Source organism: Emydura macquarii, unplaced genomic scaffold, assembly GCF_026122565.2.
Source record: "Emydura macquarii macquarii isolate MOO-44397 ecotype Brisbane River unplaced genomic scaffold, CSIRO-AGI_Emac_v2 contig_3692, whole genome shotgun sequence".
Lineage (NCBI taxonomy): Eukaryota > Metazoa > Chordata > Testudines > Chelidae > Emydura > Emydura macquarii.
Window position 1 is genome coordinate 239,327 of NW_027133829.1, and position 23,421 is coordinate 262,747.

At 40.1% G+C, this 23,421-nt stretch overlaps 1 protein-coding gene across 2 annotated transcripts in view; it reads left to right on the top strand.

Moving 5' to 3' along the window:
- Positions 1–23,421, top strand: part of GFRA1 (GDNF family receptor alpha 1) — a 184,488-nt gene that overhangs the window by 122,605 nt on the left and 38,462 nt on the right. For both annotated transcript variants that reach the window (XM_067537183.1, XM_067537184.1), the window contains exon 5: positions 20,982–21,091. In XM_067537183.1, coding sequence (XP_067393284.1) covers positions 20,982–21,091 — 110 coding nt within the window. The remainder of the gene's footprint in view (positions 1–20,981; positions 21,092–23,421) is intronic.

Sequence of the window (23,421 nt, forward strand, 5' to 3'; positions counted from 1 at the left end):
CTGTTCTCTACAGCTGCCATACATTAAAAAAAAAAAAAAAAAAAAAGGGGGGGGGGGGGAGGGGGAGAAGAGTTTGGCCAGGTCAGAGAAAGCAGTTAGGCTGATTTTTAATTGGAAGCAGACAAAACTAATTCTTGACTAGTTTTAGAATCTAGATGCTTTTTTTTTTTGCTAAAATATATGTCATATTTAAAGATCTGGTTTTGCAGTATAGTAATTAGCACCCCCATGGTGATTAGGGCCATTTGGTATTGTAAAAAATAAAATATCCAAGTAATTTATTTGCCTGTGCAGCACCTTCTTTAAATGGTATTTTTCCCCAATATGCATTGCATGTTGTGGTACTGTCTTAGTGACTAAAAACATATGTCCCATTGGATATCTGTGGAGTGGTCCCTTCATATATAGGAAAAACTTTTCCTCTCTGAAGTCTCTTGTGTGTAACAGTTTCAGAATATGCAATAAAAAAATGTGCGGTGAGGATCAGAGAAGAGAAATATTTCCTAAACGTATAATATATCTTACAACATGTCCATGCACAATAAATACTTTGCAGCTCTCATATTTTTGGTGCAACATGTTAATGGAGCTTGATGCTCAGACATCCGCTTCCACTTGTGGATGAACACACCTCCCCACACTCTTTGGTGTACCAATGTCTGCAGTTACAGGTCACAGAATCTGTGGAGTACAAGCATACATCATAAAATTTTGGTGCAGACAACCCATTCATGCAAATAAATTTTGCATACGCCAGCTCTGTGATCTGTACACACAAGTAAAAAAAATGTAAACTGCTGATGTGCAAATGTGTGTGTCTACGCAGATGTGCATAAAATTATGCACACAAAAGTGGAGTCCAGTATCACTAAAAATCAGACATTTGCTATATTTTTTTAGAAGTCTGAAAAAGTTAACACAAACTGTAATGATTATTTTCAAGCCTTTTCCAGACTTAAAAAAGTATTATTTATCCAATAAAGGAGCTACTACATCTATACTCCAGCTTCTATAAGGCATGTGCAAAACTGCAAGTGCATTTTGCATGTACCTGTTGGAAAATGTGGGCTTTAATATGTAAAGATACATTTAGGATCTGCTTCTTTGTTACTTAACATTCAGAACTCCCATTCCAGTAATTTGAGCATTCCCAGTATATACGAAAAGCAGGATCAGACATGTAGCGAACTAGGGAATCTCCTGCAGACCGTGTTCCCTCATGAGTATGATGCACAGGCCTGCATTGTTTTCTAGTGGCTTCTTAAGTACTGTGGAGTGGTTTGTGGGTAGAAGTTTTGGTGGTAAGGAAGGAGTCCCTTTGACTCTCCTGGTGCAAGGGTAGTGGTGTCTCGCAGCGTGAGAGTTCTTAGGGTACAGCTTTAAGGAGAATCAGGGAAGAATGCCCTGAAGGATTTTGGTAGCTTCAGTGGACGGAGAAAAGAGTGCTTATTCTTTCCTTATATTTTCTGTGTTTTAGACTTTTCATTTTCCTCACTTTTCCTTCCATTTCTTTCTCAGCAATCCTACCCTTTTTGTTTCCTCTTTCCTTTGTAGATTTCCCCATAACTATTTCACCATAGCTCTCTCTGCCACACTTATTCATTCTCTCTGTTGTATTCACTCTGTCCTCCCCCCCTGCACACCATTTCCTGTATTTTATTCTCTCCCTCCCCCAATACCCTGCCACAGTCCAGTGCTCACCTCTGGTGCAGGGGAGGAGAACAGAAGCACGTATGCCAGCAGCCGTCTGCGATAGTTTCCATTGTTAATGTGGGTGCAGCTGGTTTCCTAGGCTGACCAAATGCCCACCGTCTCAGACTCCACATGGATCTAACTCTGAGTTGGAGGGCTGGCTTACGAGGGTGCTCAATGGGAGTTTTCATAGAGGACAGGGTAGAAGCATCTGAGATTTCAGGATTGTCACTGTAAATTCTAGAATGTCACTAATGTCAGAGTCAGTGTGAAGTACTGGAAACAGCTACTAACATGGCTGAGAGCTCTTTTTGTTTTGAATATCACTAGATTGAATAATTACTGGATTCTGTGGTCTGTTACCATCGAATTTTTAAGTTATCTGCCATTTTTGGCTTTTTTACACACACAGCTTTACAAATTACACCCCGGTGACAGCACACGATTTCAGCTACTAGTTATAGTATTACAGATCCTGGGTGGTCTCTGCAGTGCATATATATCATTTTTTCACTAGCAGCTGGCCGGCAGCTGTTTCAGGTGGCTATTCTGCTTTGGGTTTTGCAACCCAGCACCCCACAATAGTTTTTAAAACGGTCAGGGGCAGGCCCTGAAAAAAAGGGACATTCCTATTTATCCTACACATAGTTACCCTACTTAGTCATAAAAACAGATTGTTTTGCGGGGAGCAGAAGCTAGTATGTTTTGTGGAGGAAATAGGGTGGGTTAGTAGCAAATTGGTTTGATAGCCTCACAAAAAGTGCTAACGCAGGCTCTGCAAAACAAGCAAAAACCCACTAACTGGATACGAAGTTAAGACTGAGGTTTTTAATAGTGCAAAAGTCAGGAAACAGTCAGAGGTAAGGTTACCGCTGTATTGTCAGTTCTGCTCACTTGCATACATTCATTACAGCAAAGCCTTTCACGAGCTGTCTGAAATAGGTTTAGAATTAGTTGTTTTTTAGTAAACAGTGTGTGTTTTACATTTCTTGCCTTTGAACATCGTGCTTGCAAGCCTCAAAACTATTGGACCAATTTTCAGTTCTCTAATTTCCAGTGGCGTACGGAAGGTCTCCAGTGCTCTGGCGCCAAGCCTACATTTTTGCCCGCCCACAGGCCTCACGCCCCCCTGTGCAGGGCAGGAGGGGTCCCAGCGCTGCCCCCCAGCTGCCCTGAGGATGGAGGGGGGGGTCCTGTCCCTGTGGGAGGGAACATGAGGTGCAAATGCAGGCTTGGCTCCGCTACCCCTTCTCCCCACACTTACCTGGTGTGCGGTGCCTGCCTCTCCCCCTGCAGTCCCAGCGCCAGCTTGGATGGGGGGTGGTCTGACCCCCCCGGCTTGGGGGGGGCTCTGGGTCGGCCCTTCATGACGGGTGGCGGGGGGGGGGGGAGGGGAGCGCAGCCACCCCTTAGCCTCCTGCACCCCCTGCCCTCTGCCCATCGTGAAGGGCTGACCTTGTGTTCCCCCTCCCCCCAGGCTGGGGGGGTGAGGCTGCTCCATCTGATCCAGCTCCGGACTGTGAGGCTGGAGCGGCGGGTAAGGGGGGGGGCATGCCAGGCCAGCCCTTTGCAATGGGCGGAGGGTGCAGGAGGATGAGGGGCACCTCGGCTACTCCCACTTCCATTCCTGCGTGACCCCGCCCCCCCACGAGTTGTGAAGGGCCTGCGCAGCCCCAGGCCAAGCGGTGAGGCTGCCCCATCTGAGCTGGCGCTGGGCTGCGGGGCTAGAGTGACTGGTAAGTGCGCTTCGGGCCAGCCCTTCATGACAAGCGGAGGGCAGGGGGCGCAGGAGGCTCTGCACTGCTCAGAGCCTCCTGCGCCCTTCGCCCCAGCATCTCATGAAAGGCCAGCCCACCGCCCCCCCACAGTCCGGCGCCCGGGGGCCTGGTCCCCCCCACCTCCTCATCCGTATGCCACTGCTAATTTCTATATAATTCAACAAAGCCTAAAACAATCCTTTCCTAAAGCATGTCCAGAAATCCCGTTGGAATTTAACAAAACATCCAGCAAAGCAACATCCGTCCTCCACGTTCTGCTCAAGAGGTCTTGAAGATTAGAAGCCTGTTGGATGCTTGACAGTCCAAAGTGATAGACCCCTTCTAAGCAGCAAGCAAGAATATAGCAATTAGAGAAATAGCTTAGCTCTATCTTGCCGCCAAAACTTCCATATCAATCCTTGCTTTACAGCCAGGAGATCCTCTCACTGATTCGTTTCATGCTTTAAGAAGCAGCCACTAGATAGTATCTTCAGATTGAGGTCTTTTGTCAAACAATTCTGAAAATTTCAGAGCATCATTCTGTTCAGTCAAGTAGAACTTCTGGCTGATTCCTGAAATGCTCAGTGACCAAGAGAAATTAGTGTACTTCTCCTATCCCTTTACTGGAAAAAATAAAAGTTATATGTCTCAACACGGTCAAAGAACATTCGATTTCTGCCAACTTCTGTTTAGTGAGATGTAGGTTTGGTGATGTCTCCGATGCTGCTCAAGTCATGCTATTACTTTTTGATTATTTTTCAATATAAGAACTATCAGTAGCATTCAGTATTCATTGTTATCTGTTCCACACAAAATGGAAAGAGGGAATGAACTAAGTGGACAAACATAAAGTAATCGTCAAATGATTTGGGATACAAAAGATTATACTTAGTATCCCTAGCACGGCACTGTGTTTGTAAAGGTCACTTTTTTGTTTAAATTGGTGATGCAAGAATGCTGCCGCCTTATTACTTCTACAGGGGTAAAATAGGGATGTAGACTGTAGGCTAGAATCTTAATTAAAGGAAGTAGAGTTGCAACAGTGTGAATTTGGCCCATTTTGTTTTATTTCCTTATCATGGTAAGAACATAAAATGCTTTTTAACATTAAATACTGCAACATTAGCTGATCTAAGCTTAGTCAGAAATACCAGACTATTGCCCTCAACCAGGAAAGCTTTCCTTCAAGTAACCCAGCTATTACATCAAATTCATCCCCGGTATAACTCCATTGGCTTCAGTGGAGTTACATAAGGGATGAATTAGGCCATTTCTGTTTTATGTAGGCAAATCTGCAGGCAGGGTTAAGTACTAGAATGTCAAGTGATGCTACTGTTGCACTATATTGGACTTAGTAAAGGTTATTTATATCAGACCATGGTGAGAATATTTCTAATTGCAGTTCATATCTTAAAACAGCTCCATGATAATGTAAGCATTGAAACTAAAAATGGTAGATGATTGTCTATTTCTCCTCAGAGCACTTTGACATGCACTTGCATATTTGTGAATTTTAGATACTTCAGTTTTTATTCTACAACTTCACTTTTATTAGATTTTAAATACTGCCTGCTACTGTTTAATGGAATCCAGATTTGAAGTAAGGTACTGATATCTACAGAGACTACTGGGCACAGTTGTCTTGAGCTAGTTATGTGTGATTCTTTGTTTCTCTTCTAGCTCTGAAATAAGAGACATGGAGAAAGTTTAATGGTGTATGTTTACTGTTCAATATAGATTTACTATACCATCTGACTGTGACCCTGTCTAGGATTAATATATGATCTCATATTCATATATTTCTGCTTACGCTATATTTGTTCAAGTGCATACTATAAACTATTCAAACCAGCTTTTGTATTTTCAAGCACATATGAATTAGATCCTTAGTAAACTAGAACTCAGCCATGTATTATTTGAGTGTTCAGTTTATTGTCTTTGGTTTAGATTCAAGCACTATTTAGAATTATTTTCCCAGTTATCATCTCATTTTTAATTGGATGTTGTGAATTGCTGCAGACATCTCATTTTTCTGCACAGACCACCATGAATATTAAATTTACAATAGTAAAGTTTCAGTGTCTGGCAGCCGTACAGTATTGCCAGATATTCCTCAGAATTTTAAGAAGGTTTCAGAGGCCCTTCTGTGAACATCTGGATACATCAAAGGCTATCCACATCCTTGGCCATAGTTGCCAATAGGATGTTTTCAGCTGAGACAAAAGACTAGCAAGTCTTTCACATCAACATTTTGATACTGGTAAAAATGTTATACTTTCTAATCTCTACTTTTAAGTATTTTCTCATAGTGATGGGTAGAAATAAAACAAACACTAGCATAGCATGGATAGTTGGCAAATGCTTGGAGACCTAGATTTTGTTGATATTGTAGCTTTTCATGGATGTTGCTCAAAGACAGGCACCTTCGCAAAAACAGAAGGCAAAGCAAGGCTCAAAATCAATGATGCCAAAACTTCCTTGAAACCCGGATGTTGAGCAGTAACATCATACTAGAAGGCAAAAATATCAAAAATGTAGTTCATTTACCTGGGCAGCACCATACTAGTCAACAGAGACCTCAAGAAAGACGTGACATCAAGGAAAGGCATCCCCAACATTCACTAAATTCAACAGTGTATGGAAATCAATTATATATAGAACCAAAACAAAACTGAACATTTTCAACTCAAACATAATCTCAGTGCTAACATACATCTGCGAGAGCTGCAGATCTATTAAAATGTTAGATAGAAGAATAAGCGCCTACAAAGTAAATGTCTATATAAGATTCTAGGGAGGCTTTATTGCCAGTGAAACGATCAGAGAAATCACCAACCAGCAGTTTGTCTCCATGAGAATTAGAAGGAAGCATTGGGCATATTTGGGGCAGGTACTCTGGATGCCACCACACAAACTCCCGCATGATGCTGTCAAGTAGAAACCAACTGGGTTGAGGAAATGAGGGTATCCAAGAGAAATCTTAAGAACCTCCCTTGGCATGGAGGGTAGAACAATCTATTTCAGCATCATAAAGCAGATGGAAGCAACAGCTAAATAGAGAGAGGGATGGAAGTGACTGGTTTCTGCCCTGTGCGCCAACGTTAGCACAAGAAGGATATTGTAATAATAATATATGGGTAGAAAATACATTGATTATTTCTTTTATCACATTAAACACTCATGTATCTGCTAAAAGCAAGTAAAGCATTTTGTGTGAGATCAGTTCTTAGTTAATTTAGTAGTTCCAGATGTTTAGATCTGGCTGTTTGACTCACCCAGCGGTATCAGAGAAGTGGGACCCACAAAGGTGACAGTAAGCAACCTTTATGCCCCTGTGATCTTTGGACTGATGGTTGCTGGGTCAGCCTTGAAGAACAGCTAAGAGCAGCTTCAGAGGTGTACTAGTTGCCCACAGTCCTGCAGGGGATAGCCAGAGTGGAGGAACACTCTGGCTATTCTCTTTTCCCCAGTTACACCCTCTATGCCAAGAGAGGGTGACAGAACCATGTGTGGAAGTCCAATGACACCCATGGATTTCCATATACTAAGGGGAACTGATAATTGGCTACTTTTGCCAGCTTTAAGGCCTGTGCACCACAAGAGTGGCATAAAACAGCCTTAACAGAGCTAAGGATCAACCCCACTGTGTTTTCACCAATAGATTTCTCAGTAGTTAGCCAAAAGTACAAAGACTGTAATTAGGTTTTAAGAGTGTTTGCACAGTCTCCAAACCAGCAGGACAGCTGCATTGTATTATAATTTACTCTAGTATTCACAAATGATGATATTGCCACTGTTTTGTCTGCCAGTTGCTTTAATATTGCATCCATTCCGTGCTCCATTGTGATGCAGCCTTGGATAAATACCTAAAGTCCACTGTACATCTAAGGTACTGCAATTGCATCAACATTTTGAAAGAGAGACTGGTTTCCTTAGGTTCCCTGCCTGCCTGTAATTCAAAGACACTGCTGCCTGCCCTTCTAATGACGTGAGAACAGCTCCATCCATAATGGACAAGTTCTTTCTTAAGTAAAATTCTTTCAAGAGGCACTCTGAGAAGTGGACGCTCTTAAACATGATGTAGTCATTTACATTACAAGCCACAAACTAAGTAGCATAAAAAAGTAAAATGAAAATATACAAAACCGGCTTTATTAAAAATTATCTAGTGGATATGTTCATGTTATTGGAAAGCTTTGTTACAGAGACAGGCTATAAAACTTACAAGCACCCATTGTTAGCAAACATAGCCTGAATGCAGTGCCAGATGTATTGGGAGACTTGAGAATGCTGCTTATTTTCTGTGCTTTCATTTCAGATTTTGTACCCTTTTGTTTTAGTCAATTTTGAAATTAATACGTGGTTGCCTTTACTATAAAGTTGAAAGAAAAATCATCTTTCCAACCTAGAATTAAAAGTTCAGCCTTATAATTTTGTAGAAGATTCTCAAGCAAGTGTTTTGTTTGCAGTTGGGAAAACAGAAACACATTATACATGTTTAAAGTCAATGCAAGGAAACAGAACTCCACAACACATATTTAATATAGGTTTGATTTCCTGTGGAATGCTTTCCAGATGTTCTTTCAAACAGGCCTCTAGAAAATATGGTCTGAGGTAATTTTTTGAAAACAGAAAGAGAAAATTCTGTTTTGTATCACTGTACCAGAAAATTACTGTTCTAATGCTTTATTACATTATCCTGTGTCCATAATTTGCACCATATTTTTGAAAATTGTTTTATTACACAGAAAGGTCAGTAGTGTAAAATATTTATATTACCCAATTGCAAATAAATCATATTGATTTAGACTCATATCTGAGGTTGGTAGATTCCCTTAAGACCCAGTGGAGACACAGTTACCTTAAATTAAAATTGCACTAATGCATGATCTTACGGTACTTAGGGGTTTAAACTAACACTGACGATCATTGGATTACAGTTTTGGTGAGTTTTTTTGTCTCTTTGTACCAGACATTGAGTATAAGGATATGTTGTGTCCCAAGTGATTAACCAATGCAAGAGAAGAAGAGGAAATAAAGAAAAATTCCTATAGTGCTGACTTTTCTTACGTTGCTTTGCTTAAAGTGCAGTAACAAAACGTACCAGGAGACATGGAATATGTTTATTGTTTTAGACTAATCATTACTTAGGAAAAAAAGTGTGGTTAATACAAAACCAGAAAACCTCAGAAAAAAACCCAGAAAATTGAATCTTGGTATTATGATTTTTAAAAGGGTATTTTTTGTGTGTTTAAGGAAATATTTTTGTTTTAATTTGACTTTTTCCCTGATAGGTATTCTTCGTAAGATGAACTAACTTTTTTAAAAAGATAAATTAAACCAGGAATGGAATATCTGTGTGTGACTTAATACATTTAATAAATAATAGGAAAACAGTTGAAAATCAGTTCCTGAGGTCCAGGGTTCTATATGTTACCTGACAAAAGTAGGTGACTGCCTGTCATCAGCTAATGTGGAGAAACAGCATTCTGTACTCAGCTCTTGTGAGGGGAAAAGTAAATTCATGTAAGCTTTACTGTCTTTTCTCCTCCCTTTCTCCTGCCCCCCAAAAACATACACAAGAAAGGTTTGAAGGGGAAAAAGCCGGAAAAAAATCAAACCCCAAAAAACTAAAAACCAAACACTAATTTGTTCCGTAAAGTTAACAGAGCTGCTGGTTAATTAACATATATAAAGATATTTCACAAGTTTATAAAAAAATAATTAAGATCTATTAAAATTCGTAGTTGTGCCCAGCCACCCAATAAATAGTGTGTGCATTTAAATAAGTAAATATAATACCAGTTAAAATTATGCAGGTTTAGAGGCCACTAAAGAAAAAAGTCTGCACAGACAGGTTAAAATCAAAACCACTGGTGATAGTGTAATCCTCTTCCTTCCCCTCCCCACCCCTCTTTCTGGTGTTAGGCCAAAAACCTCAGTGCTGTAATTACAGCTGCTGTTTTTCTACTTTCTGAGTTGACCAAACATTCACAGATAAGGTGGCAGTATAGAGGCTTGAGTGACTGCAAGTGCATAGTTGCTATTTCAGCACACTAGAGGGAGTGCAGGAAGATGTTAACCATATTCAGTTAGGAGCTGTTTTGAAGGTACAGTAGTTTGAAAGTCTTCATTAAGGGCAGGCATTCCTGTGTAAGTGCACGCACCCACACAAACACACACCCTTGATTTGAACCTGGAAGCTCCTGACCAATCAGTAGTAAGTTCCATTAGGAGTGCAAAACTGGAAGGACCTTTAAGCACCAGTCAAAGGATCCAGCCCATCCCTGTAGGGAGAAGATAGGGCTGCCAGCGGTAACCTAGACTGAATCTATGGGTTGGATCTCAATACACTTTCCTGTAATTTTACAGGTTAGTTGGACCTTATTGGTCTGCAGCAGTTATATGTTAAGGTATCTGTAAAGTCTTGTGTCCCAAAGAGGAAAATAAGTAATTATTTTTATATAGCACTAGGTTATAGTTAAGGGGACAGGGAAGTTGGCTACTTGCCTAAAAGGCTGCTGCCTTACTCTTGTTATTCTGAGAAGCAAGCTTATTAAATCAGATATTTGTGTGAATATCTGTACTGTTGAGATACAAGGTATGGCCTTATGATCTGACCAGTAGAGCACTAGTCAGAGCCAGCGCAGCCCTGCAGAGAAGAGAGAGAGCTGCCAGGGTAACCCAGACTGAATCTGGGGGCTGGATCTCAGGACAGTTTACTGTAATTTGACAGTCAGTGGGATTGAGACTGGGAAAACACCATACAGGAGGCGTCGTAGACTAGAGGGCAAATGTTTTCATGAATTGTATTCCATCATTGAACCAAAGACACTGTGTCAGCCTATCTGCTACACTAATTGTTGGCTTTTCTTATTCGGCGTTGTGTATTTCTCATTATTGTTAATGCCGAAACAATTGGTTATGTGGTATAACTAAATATTTTATCTAGTTCTCAGTATAATACCCAAGGGGAGCCTATGTGAAAGCAGAAAATCTCCAATTGTCAGAAGTCCCAATCCCTGTACTTATTGTGTGAGATTTAAATATATTTTTTTAGGTTTAGGCCCCGGGTTATATTCATTTTAAAGGAAAAAAACAAGTCTTTAATTCATGATGTTAGTCTAGCTAGGGTGCATGGCAGCTGCTGTGCTGTAATGGTTTTTTTTTTTTTGAGGGTTATTCAGTAAAAAGAAATATGAAATTATCTTATGGTAAAAGCTGGCACTGGATTCCTAAGAATAAAAAGAAAAAATGTGAATCCTATTATAATCTCCACTTTTAGTATTTAGAAAGTTCCTAGAGAAAATCCAGCTGTAGTCTCTTCATGGGCTGTGCAAATACCTTAAGTCAGATTGAGGAGTTCTGCAGCCCAAAACTGGTAAGTAAAATTGACTTACCTCCCCTTTGTGGAGGTAACATGAGGAAGAATCTACCCTGAGGTCCTGGAGCTGCTCAGAGGCTTTTTTTTCAGCTCATTGTCTGAAGTAGCCTATGTGGGACTCTTATATAGCCTTCCCCACCTCCACACACCATATGTGAGTGAGAGAGAAACTGGGAAAGAACCATTTAGCCATGAATCCATTAGCCTGTTCACACCCCACCCCTGCTGCCACCATCTGCACAGCATTCTGACATCCAGTCCCATATTTATTTATTGAAGTAACATGAATTCTAGTTATAGTCTTTATTTTAAATTGAATTAATTGATAGTTCTGTGGTAAATTATAGTGACCAGCTCCTGTTGCTAAAGTTTAAAGGTAAAGTGTAGGAATCACCATTAGCTTTGGTGGCTCTAGGAGTATGTTAAAAATGAGGACAGTAACCACTAACACAGCTACAAGTTTAAAAAAAAAAATCTTGTTGTATTTATAAGTAAGGTTAAGATTTTGTCATTGTTACTTTTAGGAGAAGTCACAGACAGGTTGCGGGCAATCAACAAAAATTCATGGTAGACTGTGACTTTTACTAAAAAATAATTGGGGGAGAGGGGCGGCCGATAGCTCCAGGGCCCCCGCCACAGTGCACGGCTGAAAACGAAGTCAAAGAAGTCACAGAGGTCCCTTTCAAGTCATGGAATCCGTCACCTCTGTGACAAATTCATATCTTTAATTATAAGTCACACACATACAAAACCTGAATGAGTCCATGCACTGGCCAATGCTATTTCCATATTCACATACCCAAAGATTTCACAGAGTCGGGTGGATCTCTGAACAGGTGGTAATCGATAGAGCGTGGTTCCTGCTGGGGCCTTCCCAATGAGGTCTTCCCACTCTAGCCTAATCAGGGAACCTCTTTTGACTTATTGTTCTGACCACGCCCAACACCTTATGCACATGCATGAGGGTTCCAACCCTCCTTTTCCTTAGCTGTACTTACACACCCCATAAATTTTGGGGTGCACTGCTTTTCATAGGTTGCTCTCTTAGTTCCCCTTTTCCTTATCAGCATCTTAATAACATTTACGTCAGCCTGTTTCCAGGGTAACCTGTGGTCAGAACAGAACTTTCTATGATGTTACAATCAGGTGTCTTGAGGTCTAGATAGCCTAGACGGTACATTACCACATATTTACATCACCTATGGATGCATTCTTTCCAGTAATCTTGTGACTTTACTGTCATAGGGTCATTCTTAGGTCTCTCATTTATGTCACGCTTGCTTAAGTGTAATGTGTGCCTCAGCCTGTAGGCCTTGGATTACAGCCATGCTTTACTTATATACCTAATACACACTCATTGCTCCTAAAATACTTGTCAGTCTTATACTCCTATCAGCCTATTCACCACACATTGATTACATACGACATAACGTATGAGTTCACCATAAAAATAACACTTCAATGGTAAAATGAACTAAGTGGTTACATATTGCATGGAGGCTCCTCAGTGCCACAGAAGACACTATATTTGCTTCATACTTGAGAGGAATGGTCTATTTCAGCTTGGCTTTTCTAGTTCTATATGACTGAAATCACTGTATACACATGTTCATGTACTTAGCCTGAAATTTTCCAGTGTCAGATGCATGCTATTCTGCTGTTTGAATTTTGAATCAACACATCCCTTAAGTGACTATGTTGTGTCTGCCAAATGGTGTCTAGACGCTAGAGCAGGTTTGACTAATTAATATAGTCACCCGGCTGGCTTGACTGGTGTCTGTGTACACTGTACATTTCTGCAGCTGAGAAAGAAATGGAAATGTAATCCATAGGCAGTATCTCTCCAAATGGGAGTATCTTTGCTAAGCTTGTCACATCTGGAAATTGCGCTTTACGTCATTTACTGACCAAACCCATGGACTTTGTGGAAATATTATCTACTTGCTGTAACAAGTGAATAAATCATGTTTTTAGTAGTGTACACTCATATCCTCTACAGACTCCTGCAGGGTCTTATGCACTTAAGCAATTGTGAAATTCTGTCCAAATGAAGATAGTGGTACACTCCCAAGTTGCAAAAGGAAAGACACACAATGAAGTTAGGCACCTGTGATGTGATTCACAAAAGCCCCGTTTTTAGGTACCTCTGTAATCCACAAAACTCACACACGGCTGCCACCTAACCCTGTATGTTCAGGTGCCTATGTTTTTGCCATAAAAGTTCTCTAGGTGCCTATATTTCTGCTTTTGTGCACACACATTTCTGCCTCCCTCTAGGTGCCTATCTCCTGCCTAAGTCACAGAGCAATTCACACGCCGGGGAAGACAGGTGTTCAGCCATTTGATTCATATGTGGGGGCTCGATTTGGTAGGCATGCTCAGAGACTGCCTACTGGATCAGAACCCACAATCCAGTTCATACACAACAGTTCAGCAGGCAGGACAGTGTGTCTTATAACTCTTAGCCTAGTGGATAGATTATTCATCAGAGAAGGGATATGAACGGGGATTGTCCACCTCTTAGGTGATCGCCTTACCCACTAGGCTATGGGATATTCTGATGTAGGTCTCCCTCAATCTCTCCTATTGAAGTTGTTTCACTTCACTTAAATAATTTAAGATCAGTTGGGCCTGTAAAAGCTAGGATGACTCTATAGCCCAGTGGTTAGGGCACTCACTTCAGGGGTTTCAAATCCCTTCTCTTCCTCATGAGGAGGGAGACTTGTACCAAGGGTCATCCACATTCTGAGTGAGTACCCTATCCACTAAGCTAAAGGTTGTAAGGAAGGTCTTCCTCCTTCGCTATTTTGTTTTGGTCCCATTGAGTAGGAGGTGAGAATATAACATTAATAGATGTGCAGGTTATATGTGTTATATATGCCATCATGTGCCAGCAATGCCCCTGTGCCATGTACATTGGACAAAGTGGACTGTCACTACACAAAAGGATAAATGGACACAAATCAGACATAAAAAATAACAACATCCATAAACCAGTCGGAGAACACTTCAGTCTCCCAGCACATTCTGTCTCTGACCTGAAAGTTGCTATTCTCTCACAAAAAAACTTCAAAAACAGACTTCAAAGAGAAACTGCTGAGCTTGAAATCATCTGCAAACTTGACACAATCAAACTGGGTCTGAATCGGGATTTGGAATGGTTATTTCATTACAAGAAGTAATTACCTCTGATCACCCATTCTCACCTTCTACTCAATGGTTGTAATTAGGCCTCAAGTACCCTGCCTTCATCCACCTCCCCCATTGTTGTCACTTCCCTTGATATGTATATGTTGCCCCCAGTATGATTTCTATTACTTGCATCTGAGGAAGTGGGTTGAAGCCCATAAAAGCTTATGCCTGCTGAAATTAAATTTGTTAGTCTTTAAAGTGCTACAGAACTCTCCTTGTTTTTGCTGTATACAGACTAACACGGCTACCCCTCTGGAACTCTTCAGTATTGTTCCTGTGATTTTTCTAAAAGTAGGGCACTCAGCCTCTGAATGCTTAAATCCATTTGTGGATCCCACCCCAGGCACTTTTGAAAATTCCACTAAGTGCCTATCTGCATCTTCATTTAAAAGGTATCTATGGCCCTTATTCAGGAAAGCATTTGGACGTATTTAGCTTTAAATTTAACTTTAAGTCTACTCTTAAGTGTTCTTCTGAACTAGGGATGCTTTCCTGAATCAGGACCTATGTTACATAGCTTCTTAATACAGTGAGTTGCAGAAGAAACTGAAAATAGATGATACCAACTAAATATGTGTGTTTAGTAAAAAACACACTAATCTTTTGTACCCACAGGCACCAAAAAAATTATTCTTTTCATGGAGAGACGACTTGCTAATTAGCCACCAGAATCTGAGTTGTAGAACGTTTAATCCCATATAATTTTAAAGTCTCAATATTTCACTTAAAACAGCACACAACTGGTACAGTTTATGCATTTTCTTCATGTGTGAACACACTCCTGATAGTGCCTCATGTTATCATTTAAAGATATAAGTATTAAAGATGAGAGAGGATGGTTTAGTGGGTAGGAAGCTAGACTAGGACTCAGGAACTCTCTAATTCTTTGCTCTGCGACAGATGTGTGTGGCTTTAGACAAGTTAGTGAATTTCTCACTTCCTCATCTGTACAATGAGATAATAGTTCCTTTCCCCCTTCTTTTTTTTCTTTTTGTGGAGTAAGGACAGTCTCTTGTTTTGTGTATGTACAGTGCCTAGCATAATTAGACTCTAGTCTGCTTTAAATTCTATAGGTGCTACTGTAATAGAAATACATTGGCTGCAACAAAGAATTTTCCTATGCGGGTTGAAAATTATCCACCAAATTAAAACTAAACTGGTTCAGTGCTAGGAAGAGTTCTTTGCTCTCTTTCACTGTACTGCACCAACCACCATGATGGACATTTACTAAATGCTGACGAATAATAAATAGTCCTTTGGAGACTCATTTATAGTATCTCGTTTCGGTCAATTCAGATGTTTGATTTAGTCAATGCACAAATAATGGGATAAACGTCGTCTTTAGGATGTCCCTCCCCCATTAAAAAAGTAATAGAAAACCATGTTAATTAAAGGAGACTTGAAGTAGTTTATTCCTCATTCATATAATACACTACACGGAAAAACTGAGAAAGTATTACCATCTTCTAAGTGGGTGCGTGGAACATATTTGAACATATCTATAATATACACTGAAAGTTAGAGCCTTCAGCAATCCATTTTGGTCATGAAGACTCTCCCTGTTGCTTCACAACCTCTCCATGCATCTCTTTTACCAGCCAGCTAGTGCCATGCCTTTCTTTAGCTCCTAATTCATGAGCCCTCTTGGTCTCTTCCCCAAATCTCTCTTCCTTTGGGGATGAAACTCTGGTCCCATTAACTTCACTGGGGCAGGATTTCACCCCAGGTTTATTTTGTCTTTTTTTTCTATATCATTCCTCCAAACCCTTTGGGTGACACCCTGGCCACAGTGAAGTCAATGGTAGTTTTGCCCCCAATGGGTGTTTAAAGACTGCTAGTCTATAGTTGTCTCTCTGATTGCCAGTACCTATTACCATATTTTTTTCTTACTGCCATTCGTGACTGTCCCTGCTTTATTCCAGGGAGCATTACTTCTGATTATCAGGTTATCCTGCAGCTATGACACCTTTTGACTATTTTAAGAAGCCACACCAACAATGCGTCAAAAACCTTTCAAATGGTTCATTTCCATGAGTGTATACCTAACCTACCAATGTGACGTGCTTTTGACCTTCTTTCATAAGTGCTCTGTTCACCAGTAGGCCAAGATTGGGAATAGCATCCAAAAATGAAATACACACAGAAGTTTTATATAACTCACTGAATAGAGTAAACACTCGATGTAACGAACCTCTGGGGATCCATGCCACTTGTTCGGTATAGCCAGGGGTTCATTGTACTGGGGGGAGGAGGAAGGGTGGGAGACAGCTCCTCCAGCCCCAGGGCTGAGGCCGAGACAGAGAGCTCCCTGGGATGGGAGCAGGAGCTGTCAGCGTTCCTCCAGCCCTGGGGCCATGGCAGTGAGAGAGAGCTCCTCTGGCTATGGGGTGGGAGGAACGCTCTCTCACCACCATGGCCCCATGCCCCTGTCAGCCGCCCCCCCCCCCCCCTTGCATCCCTGGTGCCGGATGAGCTGTCAACCCTCTGCCGCAGCCCCAGGGCTGTGAAGGAGCTCTCAGCCCCACACCATGTTCGCTATAGTTCAGTATTGTGAAGGGCATTATACAGAGGGTCTACTGTACCACCAAGTCCATAGTGCTCTTAAATGTACGGTATGCATTTTATACATATCCACAGCTGTGCAAACAATACTATAGTTCAATTAACCAGTCTTAAAAAGGGGCGAAGTGGCAACTACCTCAGATAATTTCAAAACATCAAAGAGCTTTATAAATATACTCCAAAAAAGAAACGTATAAAGGTGTAATTAATATTGCTTAAAGCAACAGGGCATGCTAATATGAGGTGAGTCCGCATCACAGAATTGGTTTTTATGCACAAGATAGATTTAAAAAATCATTGTTTTTAAACAATATTTCAAAGCTTATTCATTTATCCCTCAGCATGTTTGAAAGATCATAAAGGAAAAATTGAACCTCGTGTTCCCTGTGTATTTTTGGATGCTCCAAATATTTTTACTCGTGCTATTACCAGGTTTGGGGGATTTTTTTTCTTCAAAAGACTGGTAGCTGTTTTGAGCAGATTTGCCTAGGTTTTATCAGTAGGATCATTCTTATTTTATTCAGTTAATAATATACACAATATTTAAAGTAAACTTCTCAGAAGTTCTGCAGTTTAGTTTGGGGAGATTTCACATAGCTACAATAGGACCAGTTTAATTTTTTTCCCCACAAAAAGGAGAGATTATTTTCCTTCCTTGGAAGGAGATTTTTTTTTGGTGGTGCTTTCAATTCCTTTTTTATGCCAAAAGAGGGGGAAAATAATTAATACGATCATGCACATGGAGGATTTGTGAATCTGACCCAGGAAGTGAATTGATTGATTGTTTTGAATATAGTTGTGCTCTCTGTCTATACACACTATACATATATACACACACACTGCATGAATATAATCATGTATACTAAAACACAGTCACTAACCCTGCAAATGCCAGTCACTATCCAAATTACCAAAATTCTCTGTTAGATTCTAGAGAATTAGCAAGACATTAACCAAATAGCGCCTCTACCCAAAAACTGGTCAGAGCTGCCACCTTGAAGGAATATGAAATTAACATAATATTCATAAGTACCTGTTGTAAAATATCTTTTGTATTATCCCTTTGCTTATTATCAGAATCTCCAAAAGGGTCATCAGCCTTGCCTAAGAGAGTCTTAATACTATGCTTTCTGCAGTTCTTTGGTTATCACCAACTTGATTATTGATCTGATGAGATGGGTTACAGCCCCTGAAAGCTTATGCCTGCAGAAATTAAATTCGTTAGTCTTTAAAGTGCTACAGAACTCTCGTTGTTTTTTGCTGTATACAGACTAACATGGCTACCCCTCTGGAACTTTGATTATTTTTGTATCCCAGCATATTTAAAGAGCTGTATCACTTGTTTGGTCTGGTTGATGATCATACTGGCCGCTGTATCACAGTGATCAGAACATTTTGGGCCAGATCCTCAATTAGTGTAAATCAACATTGATCAATTGAAATGATTGGAGCGGCATTAATTTACGCTATTGAGAATCTGACCTTCTGTTTTTATTTCACAGATCACGGGTCTTTTCTTTCCACAGTAGACTAGGTTTAAATAATCTTTCAATTCAGAGACTCTAAATAGGCATCACACCTAAAATCTTAAGTAAAATTAGTTTGGTTGCCTAAGTTTAGTTTCCAGGGGAAAGTAATCCACATCAGTATTTGGTCCAATTAGTTGTCTGTTCAAGAGAGTTTAAGAACTAAGGTAGCATGGAGACTCCATTACTTTTTGTCTCTAGACAGAAAGATCCTACCGGTCAGGGAGAACATTTATTGGCAGTCTAGTGCAGTGGTGCTTGAACTCAATTTCTGAACTATAACTGACCTATGGAAACTTAGACATATGATGCTACTAGAACGTTAACTTTCAAGACCACAAATATTCTCCAGAAATTAACACAGAATTCAAGATGTATGCAGTAGGGATCAGTTGAGCAATTCTGAGCCTCCATAAGGATTTACTACAACAAATAAATTCTTTAAACAGACTGTACAATAAATGACCAGTGTTGTTACATCCAGGGGATTAGTCTTCAGATCTTAAAAACATTTGGCAATGGGGAGCATATGAAGTGAGTTCTGGAGGTATGCACCTTGTAGTCCAAGGGAACACTGGACAATTCTAAACATTGTGGTGACTGCCAAAAATGTATTTAGGATTTTCAAGACACTAATCTGTTTTCTCTTGGGGTTCTTGCCTACTTACATAAACAATGAAATTTAAATCTGTGGAGCTATTTTAATACCCAGATACTATACATGGAACAATTTTCATTTCCTGCCCACATTGTGAAGGCTTTGCCCCACACAGACTCAGTATGCTTTCTTTACCCACAAGAGTTTAGTCTGTGTCCTGAAACATAATTTATATGTAATAATCCACTGGAAATTTCCTGGGTTATCTTCCCCCTCCCAGATTCCCTTTTCCCAGACATCTCCCACCATGTTCTCATAATCTCTGTCTAAGGTATTGATTGGGAAAACACCATAGTATCTAACTGCTTGCCCAAACTTTCTTCATGATGCTACTGTTCTCTTCCCAACCTGCACACTTTAAAGATCTCTATGAGCTTAATTTACCAGCTTGTTGGCCCCTTACATACTCTGTGTACTCTGACATAAAGAACAGTAAAGAGCTTATGAAAATTTGGAGAGCGTGTATCATTAAGTAGGAGGTACCTGAAGATCTGCAGATAGTTAACTTTACTCCATAAAGATCTTCTTAAAATAGGACTTTTGGGTGAGTTAAATTGGGCTTGGAGGTATCACCCTCAGCTACAATGTTGTCAATGAGACATTTATACGAAGTTAGAACTATATAGCGACCAGAGGAATAGCTTGAAAAAAAAAGTTCAGATATAGTTTGAATAAACAGGATGCTTTCCTAATATAAGCCTGGGGACCTTTTGAAGTTTGCACTTCACTTCTTTCAATCCAATTAATAAAACAGGTGAAATAATAATAGCAAACAAACTTAGTCAGTCTCTGGCAGATTCCACCAACTAAAGAAAAGTAAAACCTGTCCAAACCAGTTGGTTCTTGCTAACTTCTGTGGTTCTCTTTAACACTGGAAAACTACATAATGTGGTAGAAAATAATATTTAGCATATACTGTTCTTTGCATCTTCAAAGTGCCTTGTGAAGATTAACAAACTAGTCCTCAAACATCTCTGTGAATGACTGTAAGCAAGGGACTATTTTTATCCCCCTGTCACAGATGAAAAAGAGGCAAAGAGGTTAAATAATTTTCATTTATATAAAGCATGACCATTCATCAGCAAATAAAAATATTCTTACCCTAATTACCCTGCAATCTCAATTAAATAACCAAAACAGCTATAATGAGGACAGGCCAAGGTGGGTAAGGGGATGCCAACATGGAGATAGGGAGGTGTCACTTGCGTAGGACCATGGTAGGATCTTGATCCTGCTCCATTAAAGTCTATGGGAGTTTTGCCCTTGACTTTAGTGGGAGCAGTAGCAGGCATTTAAAGTGCTGATATTAAACTCAGGAGTTCCTGGCTCCCAGTCTTTTTTTTTGGATATCTAAAATAATAAATTATAATAATCATCTGCATACATGTAGCACTTTTTCATTCCTAGATCTCAAGGCACTTTTCAAAGGTAGGTAGGTATTACCATCCCCATTTTGGAGATGAAGAAATGACAAAGTGAAGGCCACGTAGTTCAGTAGCAGGTCTAGAAACATAACTCAGGTTTCCTTACTCTCAAAGTCCTGAGCTCAGTCCAGTAGACTTCTGGTAAGTGCACATTTTACAAGGACAAAACATTTTCTCCAGTTCTGTTCTCCAGGGGACTTTGTTATACCATCTGGTGCAGCCTGGATTAGCCAGCCTGTTCTGCTGGCTAATACGGAACTGGGGCCAAGACCATGCTGTTATTGTTTGGGACTACATTGTATGATAGCCTCTTGCATAAGCCATGCAAGGAGACTCCTTGGGTACTAAGGTATAGTTCTATATAATCAATAAACCACTTGTTCTAGCAGATATCGTGTTCTCTTAAAACAGATTTTCTTCCAGATTTCATACTCTTGCTCTCTAATCAGAGTTCAGAACCATAAAAAACGAACACTTTAATGATGGATTTTCCTGTTTGCCTTTGTTTGGTGGGAAATGCAGAGCACTCATTTTGGTATAAAGTGTACATTTCCCCATGCAATATCCTCTGCTGACTGCATACCTTAACACTTCTCAGTTCTGGACTGGAGAAATGTCCAAAAGCAGACAGGGATGTATTTAAAAGGGAATATTACCAGTTTAAATGTGCACAATGTATGTGTTTAAGAAGATGAAATATTGACCAAAAAAAAAGAGTGCAAAAAATAAGGCTGCCTGAAGGCTTGATTTTTAAAGATATGCATTTTTTTTCTTACCATGTTGCAGATCTCGCCTTGCAGATTTTTTCACAAACTGCCAGCCTGAGTCACGGTCTATTAGTAGCTGTCTGAAGGAAAACTATGCTGACTGCCTCCTCGCTTACTCGGGGCTTATTGGTAAGAACTTTGCGGGGAGTGGGTGCTCTCTGAGTGTTGCTTGCAAATGGAACAAAAGATGACATCTTCAAGGCCTGCTGAAAACAAAAAATAAAGTTAATACTCTGGGTCAAACTGTGCCAGGAGATTCTAGGCAAAATTCCCCAATTAATTCAGTGGTCCTTGTTTTGACTCTGAGATTCTTCTGGAGTAAATTAATCTGTACAGTAGCAAGGCAAATAAGGGCAGAGGACTGGGGAAAGAAATATCTTTGACTGTGAAGAAAATCCATATGGAAGGTAGTAAAAGTAAAGCTTAAAAACAAAGGGGTTGAAATTGGCCAGGCCCATTGAGTAAAAAGTTATGTAAAATAGGTGAAACTGAAGCTTGCTGGCTTTTGCAGTTATCAGAAAGTCAGGTGGTATTGACCTATGTGGAGGGCGCTTACAATGAATTGAAACATGAGGCAGTAATTAGACCAACTCCAGTCCCATTTCACTTCCAAAAACTAAAATGTTCATGATCTTCCTATGGCCTTTCTAAATGTTTTCTGAGATGCCTGTTAGTTGAAGTGTAATGAGACCAAACTTACCTCCTGAAACCCTCTCCCTCCCCAAAATTCATTTTGCACACTGCCACCTGCCTGACTCTCAACCAGGGAACACTTATATGCAAGTCAGATTTCATATCCCACACATGCTGTTGGGTTCCTGATTGGTAGGTCTCGTCTCGGGGAAATGAACTTTCCACAGAAATGTCGTGGCTGGACAATAGAGGAAAAGGTGAGCGTTAAAACTGTGAAAAAAACCAATTAAAAAAAGAAATTTCAAACTCAGAGTCTGCCCCTGCCATGATGCATTCTACAGCCCCTTCTGTTAGGAGTGAAGACTCCAGCTGAGCCCCTAAAGCAGATCCTGCTGTTAAATAAATGTCTTCTGGGATACCATCCAGAACAAAACCATTACAAAATAGGATGATCCTGCTGGAAAATGAAGTAAAAGCTAAGTCCTTAAAATGAATAAGGTGAAATATGCATGGTGACTACTAAAAAAAGACATGGTAATTTTAAAGACCACAGTCCAAGATTTAACAGAAAAAATAATATGCAGAAAGCAAGACATGGGGAGTGACTGATAAAAATTCATTTGATTTTTGAACAAAAAACTGAGTAGCTAAAAAATCCGATCCAGTCAATATAATTAAGGATGCTAGCTGCTGGCAAGGAGTAACTCTTGTACTAATAGATAACTCTGGATAAGAGCTGTTGGCAAATTGTTATTGGGCCTAGTGACTTTTGTAGAGGATTTTATTGAATCCATTTTGCAATTTAACCTTAAGGATGACCCAGTTCATGTAGAGAGGTGCGTTTGTGTTCCTCTAGGCAATGATATTGCACGAATAGCATAACACTGCATGAACGCTTTCTGACACCAGGGACGTGGAATGGGTCCCTAAGGAAGTGAAATCAAAAGGAGATCTAACTTCTGAAGGGGAAATAAACATTTTTCTTCTCTCCTAACAGCCCCCAGACACATGCCAGAAGATGGGAACTGACTAGTATTACAGGAGTTTATGCCTCCCAGCCATAGTTTAGATAAACAAAGGAATGTACTAAAACAAACCTTTCATATTCTGAAATAACAAGGTCCTGATTCTGACCTCAGTCAGACCATTATAGATCTGGAGTAAATTCATTAGCTTCAGTGGAGTCATCACAAATTTACAACAGTCTAGATGAGATCAGAATCAGGGCCAGGGTTTTCCTACTGACTGTTGTAAAACACATGGGAAGCAGAAAATGTATGTGAATTTTTTGTCGCAAGCTTTTCCAGATTCATTCATCTGAATGTCAAACATTCCCAGCTAGTGTCCTTAAGATAAAATACTGTTCATTAAGATAGAATACTGTTTAATTTAGTTACTTCATAAGAGGTTGCATAAAATTCTAAAGAGACGACAGCAAGATTTTGAAACCTCTGCACTGTTTGTTTCAGGAACATGAAGGTTCTCTGGAATGTACAGTGGGTCTGGCTCTGCTTTCACGTGCACTGATGTAAACTAGAGGTGACTCCACGGCTGTCAGTGGAATTACAAGTAAAGGAAAACTGGTGTAAATGAGAATAAGAGTCAGGCCCATTGGCAGTCGGTGAGATGTTATACCAGTTAAATGGAAAATAGATTGCATGGGTCAGGGGTGTTTATGGATTGTATTGGTATGATATACACAGTTTAAAACTATATTTTATGGGAAGGGGTTTTTGTGTGTGACATAATGAAAATTAATAAATATGATTTAAAAAAAAAAAGTGATAACCTGCAAAGGAAAAAGACATCATTATTTCGTGTAGAAA